We start from the raw sequence: 14,035 nt of genomic DNA on the forward strand, positions 1-14,035 counted from the left end.
AGATCAATCTGTTCAACCTCAAAATGGAATTTTAAACAATTGCTATTGGCCATAAAATACTATTATCTTAGTTACAACCTCAATTTAAATCGATTACGACAAATCTTTGCTACAAATATACGCAACAATGCAACTCCGATATGTATCACTCGTACATAAATATTCACAACTATTACTATCCGACTCATATTTGCTGAGATGGCTTACCGAAAGAGGTTTGCGAATAAGTCCTTAGATTTTAATTTACTCAAACAATCATTTAATTTGAAAGTGTTAGCATGCAAACATAAACATACGTACCTATGTATTCGTACAAGTATGAATGTTTGTGCACACCCACATATGAATACCAGTATTACAATCAAAGTCGGATTTCAAAGATGCCTGGACGCATGGCATCCGAAATGTATTTAACTAATAAGTAAAGTGTAAAGTGTATTATGCCTAACAACAAAAATGGCAACCTTAGAAAGACTGAAAATACAAACTCCAACCATAAAAGATACACACAGACACAAGTGTGTGCATAAATGATTCGTAAGCGAGAAGAAGTGCATATGTGACTGGTGTCTGCTTACCTCCTCCCACAGAAGAAGAAAGTGTCTGTTCATCTTGATAGTTGGCTGCCACACTTGCAGTCGAAGCAATAGACCGGGCAAGAACGATTTCAAAGTGCAGCTTACCAGCACACCAACACACAAAATACTCGTAGGCAATTGAGGAAGTGCAACAAGCAAAAGCATTGCAAGGCGCATTTGTCCTGTGCTGTCAAGCTGACCACTATCGCTTGCATACGCCAGCACTGGCTACTTTTATTCTAAAGTTTATTTGTGTATATAAATTTGAGATGTGTAATATATTTCTTGTAAATCGAAGGGCAACCACACAAATGCTAAACTAGTCCAAAGAGGTAGCGGTTACTAGTTATTTCTTACAAGTATTCGTAATATCGTGGGCGTTATTTCCGTGTTATCAACATTAAGTGATTTAAAAGTACAGTGATTGTCACCAAAAAGCTATATGCTACAGTGGTCTGATCAAACAATTTCCTCGGAGCTTGTAGCGTTACCTTGGACAAATTTTGGAGAGATATCTCGTCAAATAAAAAGTTGTCCATACAAGGGCTAGATTTCGATCAATCGAGGAACGTGTTCGCGTAAAAATTTTCAATCTAGATTTTTATTAGTGATTCCATTACTATTTACCACCGGTTTGATGTTTCCTGAAACTATTTCAAATTCTACTGCGATACCCTTAGAATTGTAAAAACCCACATTCAGTCATACTCATGTCCAATATCTAAGCGTCAGTGCATTCATGACTGGACTGGTATGTAATGCAACAAGTGACCAGAGGCTATACTGAGCTTAAGTGGCCAAGAAGCCAATATTGAAATTGTCCTTAGCCAAGAACCAACGCCAACACCAAAAACAACAGCACAGTCAACGCCGACTCCCACATGCCGACGAAGCCGTTTGTCCCTTCTGAGTGTTAAACTGTAAGCTATGTCGTTGTTATGTAATTTTCTGTCAGCAGGATTGTAAGGAGCAAAACAGAAGGTTGCAAATGACTTAGAATGCATTTAATTTAAACGTTCTCACTTGTGGCTACAAAAGCATCAAATAATATATACAATATCACTCAAGTGACGAACATGAGCATAAGCATACCTACACATACATATTTACAATGTGCGTCCGAGATTATCAGTTGCAAAAACAAAGACAAGGTTGTGGTAAGTTTTACGGGCTAACATCGTCAGCTCGAGTAGATTCCATAAGAAGATTGAGAAGTGTGAATTAAAACAATATACAAATTTAACAAGAGCTTTAGCATAGGTTACACCTACATACATATGTATATATGTATGTATGTAAGTACGTAAGTGTAAGTGCTAGCCTTCAGTAAAAGTTTGTATTTGAGTTTACTAAAAAATTACCCAATGAAGTTAGATAGCGTTGTTGTTGCTTGTATCCATTGAGAATTGATGTTGTGACGACATGACTTTGATTTTAAATCTCTTCAATTAATTGTGCAACAAACTGGACAGGGAGCACATTTAAGCACGTTATCAATACAAGTTGGGAATTAAGCAATTTCAAATAGGAGATCAAAGATCACATGTGCACGTGGAGCATAGAATTGATCTTATTGCCAATCGGAGTCTTCTTGAGCCATAGATTGGTCTCGTTTTAGCTCTTTATTGAATTCCCTTTCCCCTAATTTGACCTCGCTGACCATACTTCACCCTTCTAACATAGGCCAGGCTAGATTGTAGGGTTGATCCTCGCACCAAGGGACGAGCGGAATCCTAAACTGTGAGCGCTGGTTCTTTTTAATACCCGAAACTTCTAAATAAGGATAACTAGATCATTATAGAGCAAAAAACGTTTTGAGCTTACCATAGATTTGTTAAAGTGTCTCAAAGTTTTGGACTTCATTTCTTCTTATAATTAAGGATTATCTGAACTTAGTCTGAAAAACAAATTTTGGAAATATTTCTAAACTCTCACATCCTTCATTCAATGTTGAAAAACGGAAATGTTTTGTAATTAAAATTTTTCATAACCTTTTCTGGGGGACAACCTTACCGATTTGGCTATTTCTTAGACTCTGATATGACGGTTATATAATGCATTAGTCAAGAAATGGGAAAACACCACGGATTTCAATTAACTCTCCATAAGGCCTAACATGAGGTAACCTTACTAGTGCACGAACAATTGCTTGCAATCGCAAGATCAATCAGTGGGATGAATTGTAAACTATTTTCTTTTACTTAAAAATTTAAAACTGTTAAGAATTTCGACGCTAAAATTGTATTTTTAAAAATCTAAATAGCGAGTGCCTGACTTATCAGGCTTTTCATGTATTTTATATATGTACATATTATATATTTAGTAAAGTTATATGTAGTTAATATTTATAGTATTTTCTCAAGGCATTTTTTTAAACTGTTTATGGCTCCAATCAATCCACAATAAAACTCAATATGATTAAAATAAATGTAAAATATACATTATATTGTTTAAGTATGTTATTGACTCGTAATCGTCGAACAACAATCTAAATTATTGTACTAAAGTCCTCACATAAACTTAATAAGTTTGATATAAGATAAGATTACCATAGTTAAAGCAAGTTAAGCAATCGCCTGTAATAAAATTTATATTTAATAACATATTACTGATTAATAAATAAATAGATTACTCACGAGTATATAAAGGTAAACAAGTTATTTATAACTCTCAGAAAAATATGCCAAGTGCAAGATGTTACACTTAAGGCTGATTGAATGTTTAAAAATCGTTATTATTGATATTTTTTTTGTGCCGGCGCCCCTAGTTAACCTCCGAGCATATTAAAAATTTCCCGTACACTGTTGACCTACTTCCCAAATGGTCAATGACCTTGCTCGGGGTTATTGATCTCGAGTAAAATAAAAAAAGGACCTTAAAATTGTTCATTGGCTTCGTTAAAGGTTATTCACCTTAGGAGGGGCCATTCACTTCGCTAAGTGTCAGTGTCCTCATTAAGGGTTATTGACTACACTAAGGACACTGATCTCGGCTACGGAACCTCTTTAGGGGCATTGACCTGGGATAGGATCTCTGAACATAAACCTTTCTTCAGCGAGGTCAAGTAAAAGATTATCGACCTCAGATAGGGTGACTGAATTTCCTAATCAGGGGTCATGCTTTAGCTGTACATCTTCTTCTCATCGGAAAATGTTAACAAAAGAAAGCAGTAAACATGTAATGAACATTTACTTGTATTTTAACAAACAAACCTGCATAGACACCAGTCATCTGGGACTAAACCATAGCAGTAGTCTTAACGTGAAAAGAATTACACGTTACACTCTGTACATTTTATGTTCTTTAAATGCTTTCAAAGTCATGCTTAGTAAAGTCATCAACCCAAATGGTAGGTGCCAAGGAAAAGACATAAAAAGCTACTACAGTGACGGCGAATATAATTGGCACAAAAGTTATGGAAAATATACCCAGAATAGAAATAAAACGTGTATTTTGCTAAAACCTTTTATTGAAGGCGTGTCATCAGATGGTTTCTGCGGAATAGTCCATCATACAGGCCGGTCGATTGTTTTCTAAAGGAGTCTCAAAAAACAAACGTATTTGTTGTGGGACTAAATCTAATTTTTGCTAAATTTGTGTGTCCCTAAATCACAATAAAACCTTAAAACATTTACATATTTTTGTAATTTGTGAGGATAGTCGTAAAACTTTGCTTACGGCATTGGTCATGGTTATGCTATGTACACTCATTTCGGTGCCTCAGTCTTTAAACCCGATTTTGAAAATATTTTTTGAGCTGATGCGTAAAATATCAGTCAGTTAAAATAATAATTGTTGATAAACCAGTGATGTCAGTTGACATTTATGTTGGTAGTATCAATAAAAATTATACTGCTTATCGACTAGAGATATGGACAGAGCAGCACTAGACAAACATTTTTTTGTAACCGAGTGTAATGAGCTACTATAAGACTGGTATATTTGTGACCAAACTCTGACAATTGACTTCTCGTATATGAATATCAAGAAAAAACCAACACTTGCTCGAATGGAACTGAGACGGTCGTTGGTATGGTTCAAACTAGTTGCTTAGTAATTTATAACTCATTGATTTCACCGCAGGTTATATTCATAGAAATCGGTGAGATGGAAGAAGTCGGTACACGTGCAAGGAATACACAAATTTTCTCCCACTCAATACATATGCATATAAAAAATATATATGTAAGTGTATCTGTGTACACGCTCTTTCTAGTAAAAGTGCATGATTTTCTTCTTCCCAACTGCGATTGTTGAGTTCTCAATCCACCACCACTAACACCGCTTATCTTTCGGCATAATCTTCTCGCTATCAGGCAGGCAGTTCCCGGCAACGATCGGTGCTGTGGAGAGAGTTCAAAGCCTGAAAATCTCATCTAACGCCTTTTTGGTATATGTTGCTGGCGTAGAGTAAAACGCTCAGTTGAAGCATGAAGTTCGGCGTAAGCGTACATAAAATATTAATTTCTTAAATAATTAAAATTTCGAATCGGACAGATAAATCAAGGGCAATGCAATATAAACGACGCGACACTTAATCGCAAAGAAAAAATTAAAACAGTACAATTAATAAAGTGAACATAGAACTCTTATCAAGCATTAAAAAATATATGTATACAATATCATTAGATTTGTATTAGAAAATAATTGAAATAAAATACAGCTTGGCATTAGTTGGAATAAATTTATAGTACGTTAAGCACTAAAATTAAACTCAGCGCTGCATTGAAGTTCATAACTTAAGGCATTTGATCAAAATCGGATTTGTGAACGTGTAATTTAAAAATTCATGACTCTAAAGGATTTGGAAGTAATAATTAGTGAGCTAGGGGTAATTGAAAACGGATCCAACAAAATGATGTCCAGAACCTTCAGGTACGTTTGAAAATGGCGACGAATATGTGAAATGCATATGTATGTGTAACGATGTGAAACCATATTCTTGGATTTTTGTGAAAAGAATATCTGTTAAAGATGTCATTGAGACCATTTTAAGAATTTAGTTAACTTGAGCGACGCTTTAAAGAATTCTACCACGTTAGAAATATGTCGAACTCAAGTGTTATCGATTTGCTTGATTATTAAAACCACTTATGGCCGATTGTGTACAATCACACATACCTACCTAGTTATTTTATGACGTTTGAATCGCGTGTTTTCCTTAACTACACTCCAAAGGTTGTTAGAAACCACTTGAAGTTTTCAGAACGCATTCTTTGAGCTCATGATGAGTTTATAGTAGTTCCCTTTCATTCTTAAGGTGTTACTCATTTGGATTTTATTTTACATATAAACATACATACACATATACGCAGATTATATCTTAATATTATTATTACGTGTATTCGTTTTCGCTGAAAGTGCTTTGCTTAGTCACAAAATAATAGAATTCATAAGAAATTTGACGTTCAGAAAAAAACTCCTACACTCTTGCTCAGAAGACAAAACGCAAATCTATAATATCTTATACAGGTGCATTTTTTATATCGTAAAAGGGTATAAAATGATATTTGAATTGATTCCGATCAGATATGATCAATAACAAATTGAAGTCGTAATTTGCTTTGGACAATGAGCTATGCCAAATTTAGTGAAAATACCTTGTAAAGTAAATTAAACTTTATATAATCTTAAGTTTGATGTATTCTTATATAATCGGCAAATTTAATCGTAGAAATTTGTAAACCGCCTTCCTAAAGTTGATGAAAGCTACTATTCTTAAAACTTCTCTCTAGCGTAAGACAGTCTTTCTTGCTGTTAACCATACATAATGTACCAGAACGTAACAAATCATAAAATATTTTATGGTACAAAATAATTTTCGGATGCAAAGGCAAGCAGAAATATGAAACTAAAAACTTTTCTCTTACAATCCCAGTGAAAGAAATCTGGGATCAAGTGTCTCAGATATACCAATTTTATCGTCTCTTTTATGATATTCTGCTCGATTTTATTTGCCGTATTTGTCCTTTTATTTGTTGTGTACATTTTAGGTTACATAGAAATATTCATAAACTCCAAGCGATCTTCAAATGAGTATGTGAAGTATTTTGATACTGGAAACAGGAAAGAAATTCAGATCGTAAGAAAAGTATATAGCCACTTTAACTACATTTCCATTCATGAAAATTAATTAATATTGGAAGGGATATCGATCCAAAGATATTGATTTTGCTAAAATATGAGGATTCTCAATCTACCATACTCAACAAATGTTATTACTGAATTTATACTTCCAATGGCTTCAAATAACTCTAAAAGTGTAGCACAAAAGAATTTCAACGGGTATAATTGAGTACCAGTCCTGCTAACTTAGTAACAGTGAATCAACAGAGTTTTTTTATTAAAATTTTCTCCAAGGTGTCGTTTTAATTAATTTTCTAGTTTTGTTTGTTTTTTTTTTTCATTAAGTAGATATGAATTTGTGTATTATGATGTATAACCGCTCAAGGAACGTCGCTTCAGCAAGCAGAGCTGATCGTTAACTCTTTTGTAAACACACACGGTACAAAGTTCAAAACTTAGCTACGAATAAAAATATTTATGATAGCAAAAAGTAAAAGAGAACCCCAAGATATCGGCGCACACTCTAAAACATTATAGAAACGAAAAAATACGAAAAAAGTTATATACAGGTATTATATGTATGTATGTATACATATGTACCATACACTTGAGTTTTATCAGCTGGTTTAATAATTTCGTGTTTCAATATTTTTTATGCACACATATTTTTATAGCGCCTAGCTACAATAAGTTTAGCGTTTAAAAGCATAATTGCCAATGCCTAGTCAATTGATATTTTATAATAATCTCGTCTCTCTTTCTCTCTCCTGCACACATCTTTGCAGATACTTCAAATTGATGTATATTGTGGCGGGGATTTTAATGAGCAATGAAAAAGTTTGCGAATCTGTTGATAAAATGCAAATCACGCCACGTGTTGAGGTCAAAGAGATCCTACAGCCGAAGAAAGTCTATAAAGGTGTCGAGAAAGCGTCGAGGAATTGGTTTCGCAGCTCCTACTGTTATATAGTCAGCGGCATTAAGCAGCGCGTATCGCCGTTGTTGAGCATCTTCAATATTTGGACCATACCCAACTACTTGGTGGAGTGCTCGGCGAATTTCATCAGCAAACAATTCATCGGGAACGATTGTGATATGATTTACAATAGATAAATCGATTAAGGGATATGTAGTCGCTAGTTAAAATTAGAGTTTAAGATTTGATAAGATAGATTGCCTAGAAAAATGATTTCAAACACTAAATATTAAAAAACTCGAAGATTTGCAGAACATTATACTGCTGCAGGTGCTTAGATAATAAACAAATAACTGTAGTTCTAATTTAGTATTAAGATCAAAGCATTAGCGAACGTATTCGACGGAATACACAATTTTTCTCATATTTGATAAGAGCTTCTACTGGCACCATTTCATTATACATATTTACGAAAATATGCGAATTAGTTTAAGCACATTTATAATGTTTTGTGTAGTTTAATTTTATTATTGCAAAATATTCACATACAGACGGAAATTTTTTAATAAATTTTTATATACTATACATACATACATCCATTTCTTGAGTGTTAATTTTTTTTATTTTTTATGTTCAAAATTATTATTTTTTTTTTTACTTTAAATATCAATATATATTCTTAAGAATTTGTTCCAAGGTCCAGCAGTTTCGGCATTTTGTCATCATCTCATAATACTTCAGTCCTCTATTCACCAACCGAGTGCTGCGAGTTATCTGAGTTATCTGGACTTACCGAGCTGCCGGGCGTTCGATCGCCGCGCACATGCAATGTTGTTTGCAACATATTTGCAATGCTGTCCACATCCAATTGTTCATCGTTTGCGGAAATCTTGCGCATTGCCTGACAAACCAGACTCAAATCGCCCTTTAGCTCGCTCACAAAAGCGGTTATCTTCTGCGCATTCGAGAGCACCTCGACCTCTTGGGTATAAGGATTGTAGCGCACACCGAAGGGGCGTTGTATGCTATCAGCGAAATTTCTGATAAACGCAAATAGTTGTTTGCAAAAATTTATAAATAAATAAAAATGTATGTGCGTGTATACTATATACCTCATCTGCTCTTTGGCTTCCTCAAATGAATCGGTGTAGTAGTAAGCATTTTGATATGAGGTTATGATGCATTCCTCTTGACACGTAACTTCCGGATCGAATTTTTTGATTTTCTCTTTAGCGGCTATGGCATGCTGTAGTTCAGCTATAGAGCTTAGTAGTCCAGCGCCGTATACTTTGAAAGTGTTATCCTGTTGCTTGCAGAGACCAAATTCCACCGTAAAGAAATATAACTGGGGGGGAAATATTTTTTAATTTATTGTTACAGATAACAAGCAGTAATATTTGGAATAACATTGCTTCCTTCCTAATTGATTGAGCATAAAGACTGTAACTTTTTTCTGCTTGGATACCTTTAGCATACGTCTTAATAACTCTCCGAACCCTTTCACTTCCCCATTTCTTTAACACATGAATAATAATAAAATATTTTAAGAAATTCAAATATTAACCAACCGTTGCCAACTTTTCAATATCTGCATCCGCGGCTCCCAACGAAGCCAAACCGATTTCCTGAGAGAACTGAGCAAAACTTGGATTAGCTAGTAATGGCATATGACCCAGAAGCTCATGACAGCAGTCACTTTACATGAAAAAAAATAAAAAAGTTTCTTTTTCTAAATAAACTTATCTAACACTGAAGAGCTTACGGTTCGGGCGTATAAAATGGATCCGATGAGTGTCGAATATACTGCGTACAATGAAAAACACGAAAAGCCAAGCCAGACAAAAAATCGCGTGGCGATAAGTAACCAGCAACTGGACGTAGCTGAAATCCCGTCTTACGCTTCAAGTAGTTACTAACATCCTCCAATTGAGGCACATTATCCTCACGGTAACCGCAGTACTTCACCAATTCCGGCCAATTTTCCATATACTCCGGCACTGCATGCTTGATATAGAGGCGGTGAAGTTCACGGAAGACAGTGCCCCTGTATTGAGACAATTGGGCACCAATAAAGTTGTATAAGAATTTTATCTAACATTTGTCTACTATTTTATCACCCATAAACTCAAACTCATACTATGTATATCTTGCGGTTTTATGAAGTTAGCACTACAACAAAAACTTACCACGTTTTTATCTCCTCAGGTGTGTAGGTCACACGTGGTATTGCATGGCCACTATAGATTTTTTAATAATTGAGTGAAAGTAAGGTAAAGTTAAAATAGATATTTTTTGCACGCCTACCTCTTGTAGTTGTTAGCAATAGCAGAAAATGTCTCGCGACGCTTACGATAGACCGGATCTTTGAATCCTGGGTGGTCAGCATCGAGTTCCGAGCCATACATTAGCACATTTTGTGCTTTATCCAAATCGGATATTTTGCGTGGAAACCAGACCATTTCTCCAAAGTCTGCCAAAGTTAGAAGATAAATTATTTTTTTCGAATATAAATAGAGGATTTGTGGCCTACCAAAACTGGAGCAGGCTGATAACGATGGCGTTCGTGACATCGGATGTATGGTGGTGTAATTTACAGACTGCACCTCGCGGTTTAACATTTGCAGTACCTTATCCAAACGTCGAGCATCGCATTCCACATCGACGAGAACGTCAGCCTTTATGTAAATAAATATTACGAGTGAAAGTGTAAATAATTACTATTAGTACTAGAAAGAAGATATAGAATAGAAAATCGCATCAATAAATAATTTCATAAACAAGTAAGGAAGTGCTAAGTTCGGGTGCAACCGAACATTTTATAATCTTGCAACTTGAAAGAATCAAAGCAAGGGACATACCGTAAGGTACAAAACCAGAGGGGGGTAGTATCGACCCTATTTTACATATTTTTGTCTACACTACATAGTATTAATATGCCACATACTAATAAAATATTCCCAAAGATTCATTAGGATATCTCACATAACCGTCGTATGACATAAAGTGTTAGATGTTTGTTATATTAGAGCTGAGTCAAGCTCACGCCCAATTTTAGCCATTTTTCATTGATATAGATAAATACTAGCTGAAGTGTGCGATATAAAGTCACCCGAAAGTTCGAAAACCTTTACATTGTATATTAGAGAGCTAGAGGAAGTATTTACCCATTTCAACCCATCTTTGTCGAACAAATATACCATTATCAAGAAATCTCTCTGCATTTCAATTTCATATCTCACACATTGACCAATATTTTCGGTAAAAAGTCAACTATAAGTATTCGGGTCAACATATTCGGTACCTAGGGGCTTGAAGAGTTTTTATTGGATTTGAACAAATTTTCGTTTCAGTAATTTTTAACAGCACCGTTTTCCTAGAGCGAATTCGGTTATTTTATCTTGAACAGTTTGAGGGATATGTACATACATAAAACCAAGTTTTCGAGGTATAAAATTAAAAAGAAAATTAGAATATCGGTAGATAATTAGGAAAGCATCAAAAATAATAGTAAGATATAATATAATATAGGAAAAATGTAAATAAAAATAATTTACGGCGATCCAAGCTCGGGAAGAGGGATGGGGAGGGCGTGGTTGTATTTATAAGGGTTAAAAATGGAGTATATCGATTTCTGTCAACACTACAAGTCTTGTAGAAAAATTTATGCGGAAAAGTTGTAGGCAATAAAAAGTCTAAAACTTTTGTATTTCAAAACTTAATTTTTATTATCTAATACAAATAAATTATTTTCAATATTTTGGAGTAAACTTACCTTTTTATGTGAAATTTTTTATTTTAAATATTAAGAAGGTTTCCTTTTTTCGAACTAAAATCGAAAAACCCCTAATTTTCAATCAGAAATTCTTACGTCGAATTATTTTTCTAAAAAAGCTGTATTTTTTTTTTATTATTAGCAATGACTTTTTGGAAATGTTTTAAAGACTTTGAATTTATCTTTGTGGATTTAAAAAATGGACAATATTGATAAAATTTAAATTAATATTGATATATGTATGATCAAATATGGCACAGTCATTAAGGCGCAATTAAAGATTAGAAAAATATATAATGTTCCGTGTATATACTATAATTTTCTTTCTCATTTTTCAGGGGATATCCATAAAGTATTTTTTTATAAAAAGTGGGTAATTTTTATATTTTTTGCACATTTGCTACAATTTTGTCTTAGATGTTTCGCAGTCAACTTAAAAATAAGTGAGATAATTTTCTAAAATTTTTAAATGAAATTTTTTTTTAACTTATTTTCGAGTTGACACCACTTTAGGGGGATTTTGGTGCGTTCCTTTTACTTTTTTATGTACTCTTCTATCTTCTTAGTTATATATGTACATTCTTTCCAGTTTCAATTGCTCAACTCACCTGATTGGTTGCCTTCTCCAAAGGCGATAATTCCAAATGTAGAACATTAATGCCTAGCTCTTGAAATACTTGCAACGCTCTAGCTAAATTCCCAACTTGATTTTTCAAGGTGAAAATTATGGACACTCGATCTCCTGGTGAACTTTGGCGATTCGAATCGCTCAAATCAATACTACCTTTCTCACTGCCACTTTCGGAATTCGAGGTATCCTATAACGTGTTTTTTTTTAATGAAATAAAATAGCCTTTTAAGCGTTAAATTTAGAAATCGCAAACGCTTACTAGACTGCGATGTTCTTTGCGTAACGTATGCAGTGGGCTACCCTGTTTCACAGCCCACTCCTGCTCGCCACTACGATAGAGCCAAAGACCCAGCAAACTTTTACCAGAAGCGCTCATTTTAATAAAATTTATTTAAAGTGTTTTTTGCACAATTATCTTTTATTTTCACAGTGAATTTGTAAAATGTATGAATTGAATTAAAATTGCTTGTTGTTCAAAGCGAATGCGCGCTTTCGGCACAACTTGTCAGACCGATTTCCGAAAGGATACTGCAAGATCCGCAGGCTGTGCAACGCGCTTTTATAGCCTACATATGGGCAGCGGGATAATGATTGACTATATCCCCGAACTTTCACTTCACCTTCAACTACAAACTGTTCTGCTCGTATTAGCATTTGCCCCTGCTCCCTTCCCACCAGCAGTATCGGCAAAACATTCAACTTGACTCGCACACAAACTGAGGCGAGATAGTCGTGCCAACGGACAAACAAACGTGCGTATGCGTGAAAATACATTTACAAGAATATATAGACTGCAACTGATATTTACACATTGAGTTCTTCAAACACCCACGGCCCCCCGCCCTTAGTCGCAGTAGCAACAAGTTGGTGTCTACAGTGGCAAATACTCTACAAGTGGCAAGTTGGCGTGCTTAAGTTCTTTTGCTGCAAGTATGTATGTGTTTAGCGATATACATACATATGTATATGCTCCTCCTATCTCCCCTTCCATACCACTTACCTAACGGTGTTTGCACAATGCGTGTTCATACGTTTGTCGTTTGCTAGATATGATTGGCCAAATCATGACACAGTCAGGAGGGCATATACGACTTGCCAAAAGGAACACTGTATCAAGAGGAAGCTCTTCCAGTTGACACTATCTATTGGTGGATGACGTAAAATTGTTGGCCTTTTGCGAAGTTGCATGAGTTAGCAAAAACCAAAATAACAAAAAACAGTCTCGACTCATTTAATTTCAATGAAAAGGAAACTTTGTCGTACCTAAATTGTTTTGTTGCTGTCGTTTTTATCCCTTTGCAATCTGCAATTCATTATTTCAATCGTGGTGATTCATTTAAAGTAGGTTAAACCTACGAAGCGTGTGTATTTTATGCTGGTTTTATCTATAAAATAATGCTGGTAATTAATGTTTCAGCCCCTTTGAATGTAAGAAAGTAAAAAGAAATCGCCGGTGTTGCTTCTTCTGACGTAGAAGAAGCTTACTCATAAGGTAAGGCAACCAAAAGAAGTCGGTAGTTAGTAAATGATGACTAAAAACGCGCGCCCCAATTATTTAGTATGTCATATCTATCATTACTTTAGTAATATATGATTTGCTTGTTGGTTCATTGGATTGTTTTTGAATGTTACCTTTGAGAATGGCCTATCACAGTGGTTACAAATTTACAAACTTTACCTAATAAAATTTAAAGTGTTGCTCGATGTTTGCCCAAGTAAGTTTCTTTTTTTGGATATGTCTTGGATGAGTGAGTTATGAGGCACATGAATAATACAATAAATATTAGTTAACACTTCGAATGGCTAATGATTTTTATGAAAATAATACACTCGGAAAAATGTCCTTGTCGCTTGAAGAGCGATCGAAAAATAGAATATAATAACCTTTAACCTCTAGTTTACAGCTTCAACGTTATTTAAACACTCTGTATAAAGAATCGATTATCCAATAACTTTATAAAGAAAGGTAGAGAGCGAGGGAAAGAGAGAAACAGAGATCTCAGCAAATATTATGCAAAAATATTTTATATATTATTTAGTACCGGTGCATTGAGTATACTATACTCGTATAT

The 14,035-nt window shown here is 34.6% G+C and overlaps 2 protein-coding genes across 2 annotated transcripts; one reads left to right on the forward strand and one right to left on the reverse strand.

The window, feature by feature from the left end:
* The first annotated feature begins 4,987 nt into the window (after window positions 1-4,987).
* Window positions 4,988-8,159, forward strand: LOC105232771 (hypothetical protein). The gene is made up of 2 exons (XM_011214593.4): window positions 4,988-5,453; window positions 7,430-8,159. Exons 1-2 carry the CDS (start codon window positions 5,368-5,370, stop codon window positions 7,755-7,757), a joined length of 414 nt encoding a protein of 137 aa, XP_011212895.2. The 5' UTR covers window positions 4,988-5,367; the 3' UTR covers window positions 7,758-8,159.
* On the reverse strand, window positions 8,153-12,505 carry LOC105232770 (tryptophan 5-hydroxylase 1). The gene is made up of 9 exons (XM_011214591.4): window positions 12,223-12,505; window positions 11,941-12,150; window positions 10,091-10,235; window positions 9,865-10,030; window positions 9,747-9,797; window positions 9,323-9,604; window positions 9,129-9,255; window positions 8,673-8,905; window positions 8,153-8,600 (listed from the first exon to the last, which is right to left on the reverse strand). The coding sequence occupies exons 1-9, from the start codon at window positions 12,337-12,339 to the stop codon at window positions 8,306-8,308; spliced, it is 1,626 nt and encodes a 541-aa protein (XP_011212893.1). The 5' UTR covers window positions 12,340-12,505; the 3' UTR covers window positions 8,153-8,305.
* Between the last annotated feature and the right edge of the window lie 1,530 nt (window positions 12,506-14,035).

Source organism: Bactrocera dorsalis, chromosome 5 (genome assembly GCF_023373825.1).
Source record: "Bactrocera dorsalis isolate Fly_Bdor chromosome 5, ASM2337382v1, whole genome shotgun sequence".
Taxonomy (NCBI): Eukaryota; Metazoa; Arthropoda; class Insecta; order Diptera; family Tephritidae; genus Bactrocera; species Bactrocera dorsalis.

Excerpts from the sequence above, each read along its gene's own strand:
- LOC105232771 (XM_011214593.4), top strand. The coding sequence starts at position 5,368 with ATGACTCTAAAGGATTTGGAAGTAATAATTAGTGAGCTAGGGGTAATT. Across the intron at positions 5,454-7,429 it reads ATGATGTCCAGAACCTTCAG|ATACTTCAAATTGATGTATA; the intron begins GTACGTTTGAAA and ends ACATCTTTGCAG.
- LOC105232770 (XM_011214591.4), bottom strand. The coding sequence starts at position 12,339 with ATGAGCGCTTCTGGTAAAAGTTTGCTGGGTCTTTGGCTCTATCGTAGT. Across the intron at positions 12,151-12,222 it reads GCAAAGAACATCGCAGTCTA|GATACCTCGAATTCCGAAAG; the intron begins GTAAGCGTTTGC and ends AACACGTTATAG. Across the intron at positions 9,256-9,322 it reads CCATTTTATACGCCCGAACC|TGACTGCTGTCATGAGCTTC; the intron begins GTAAGCTCTTCA and ends TTTCATGTAAAG.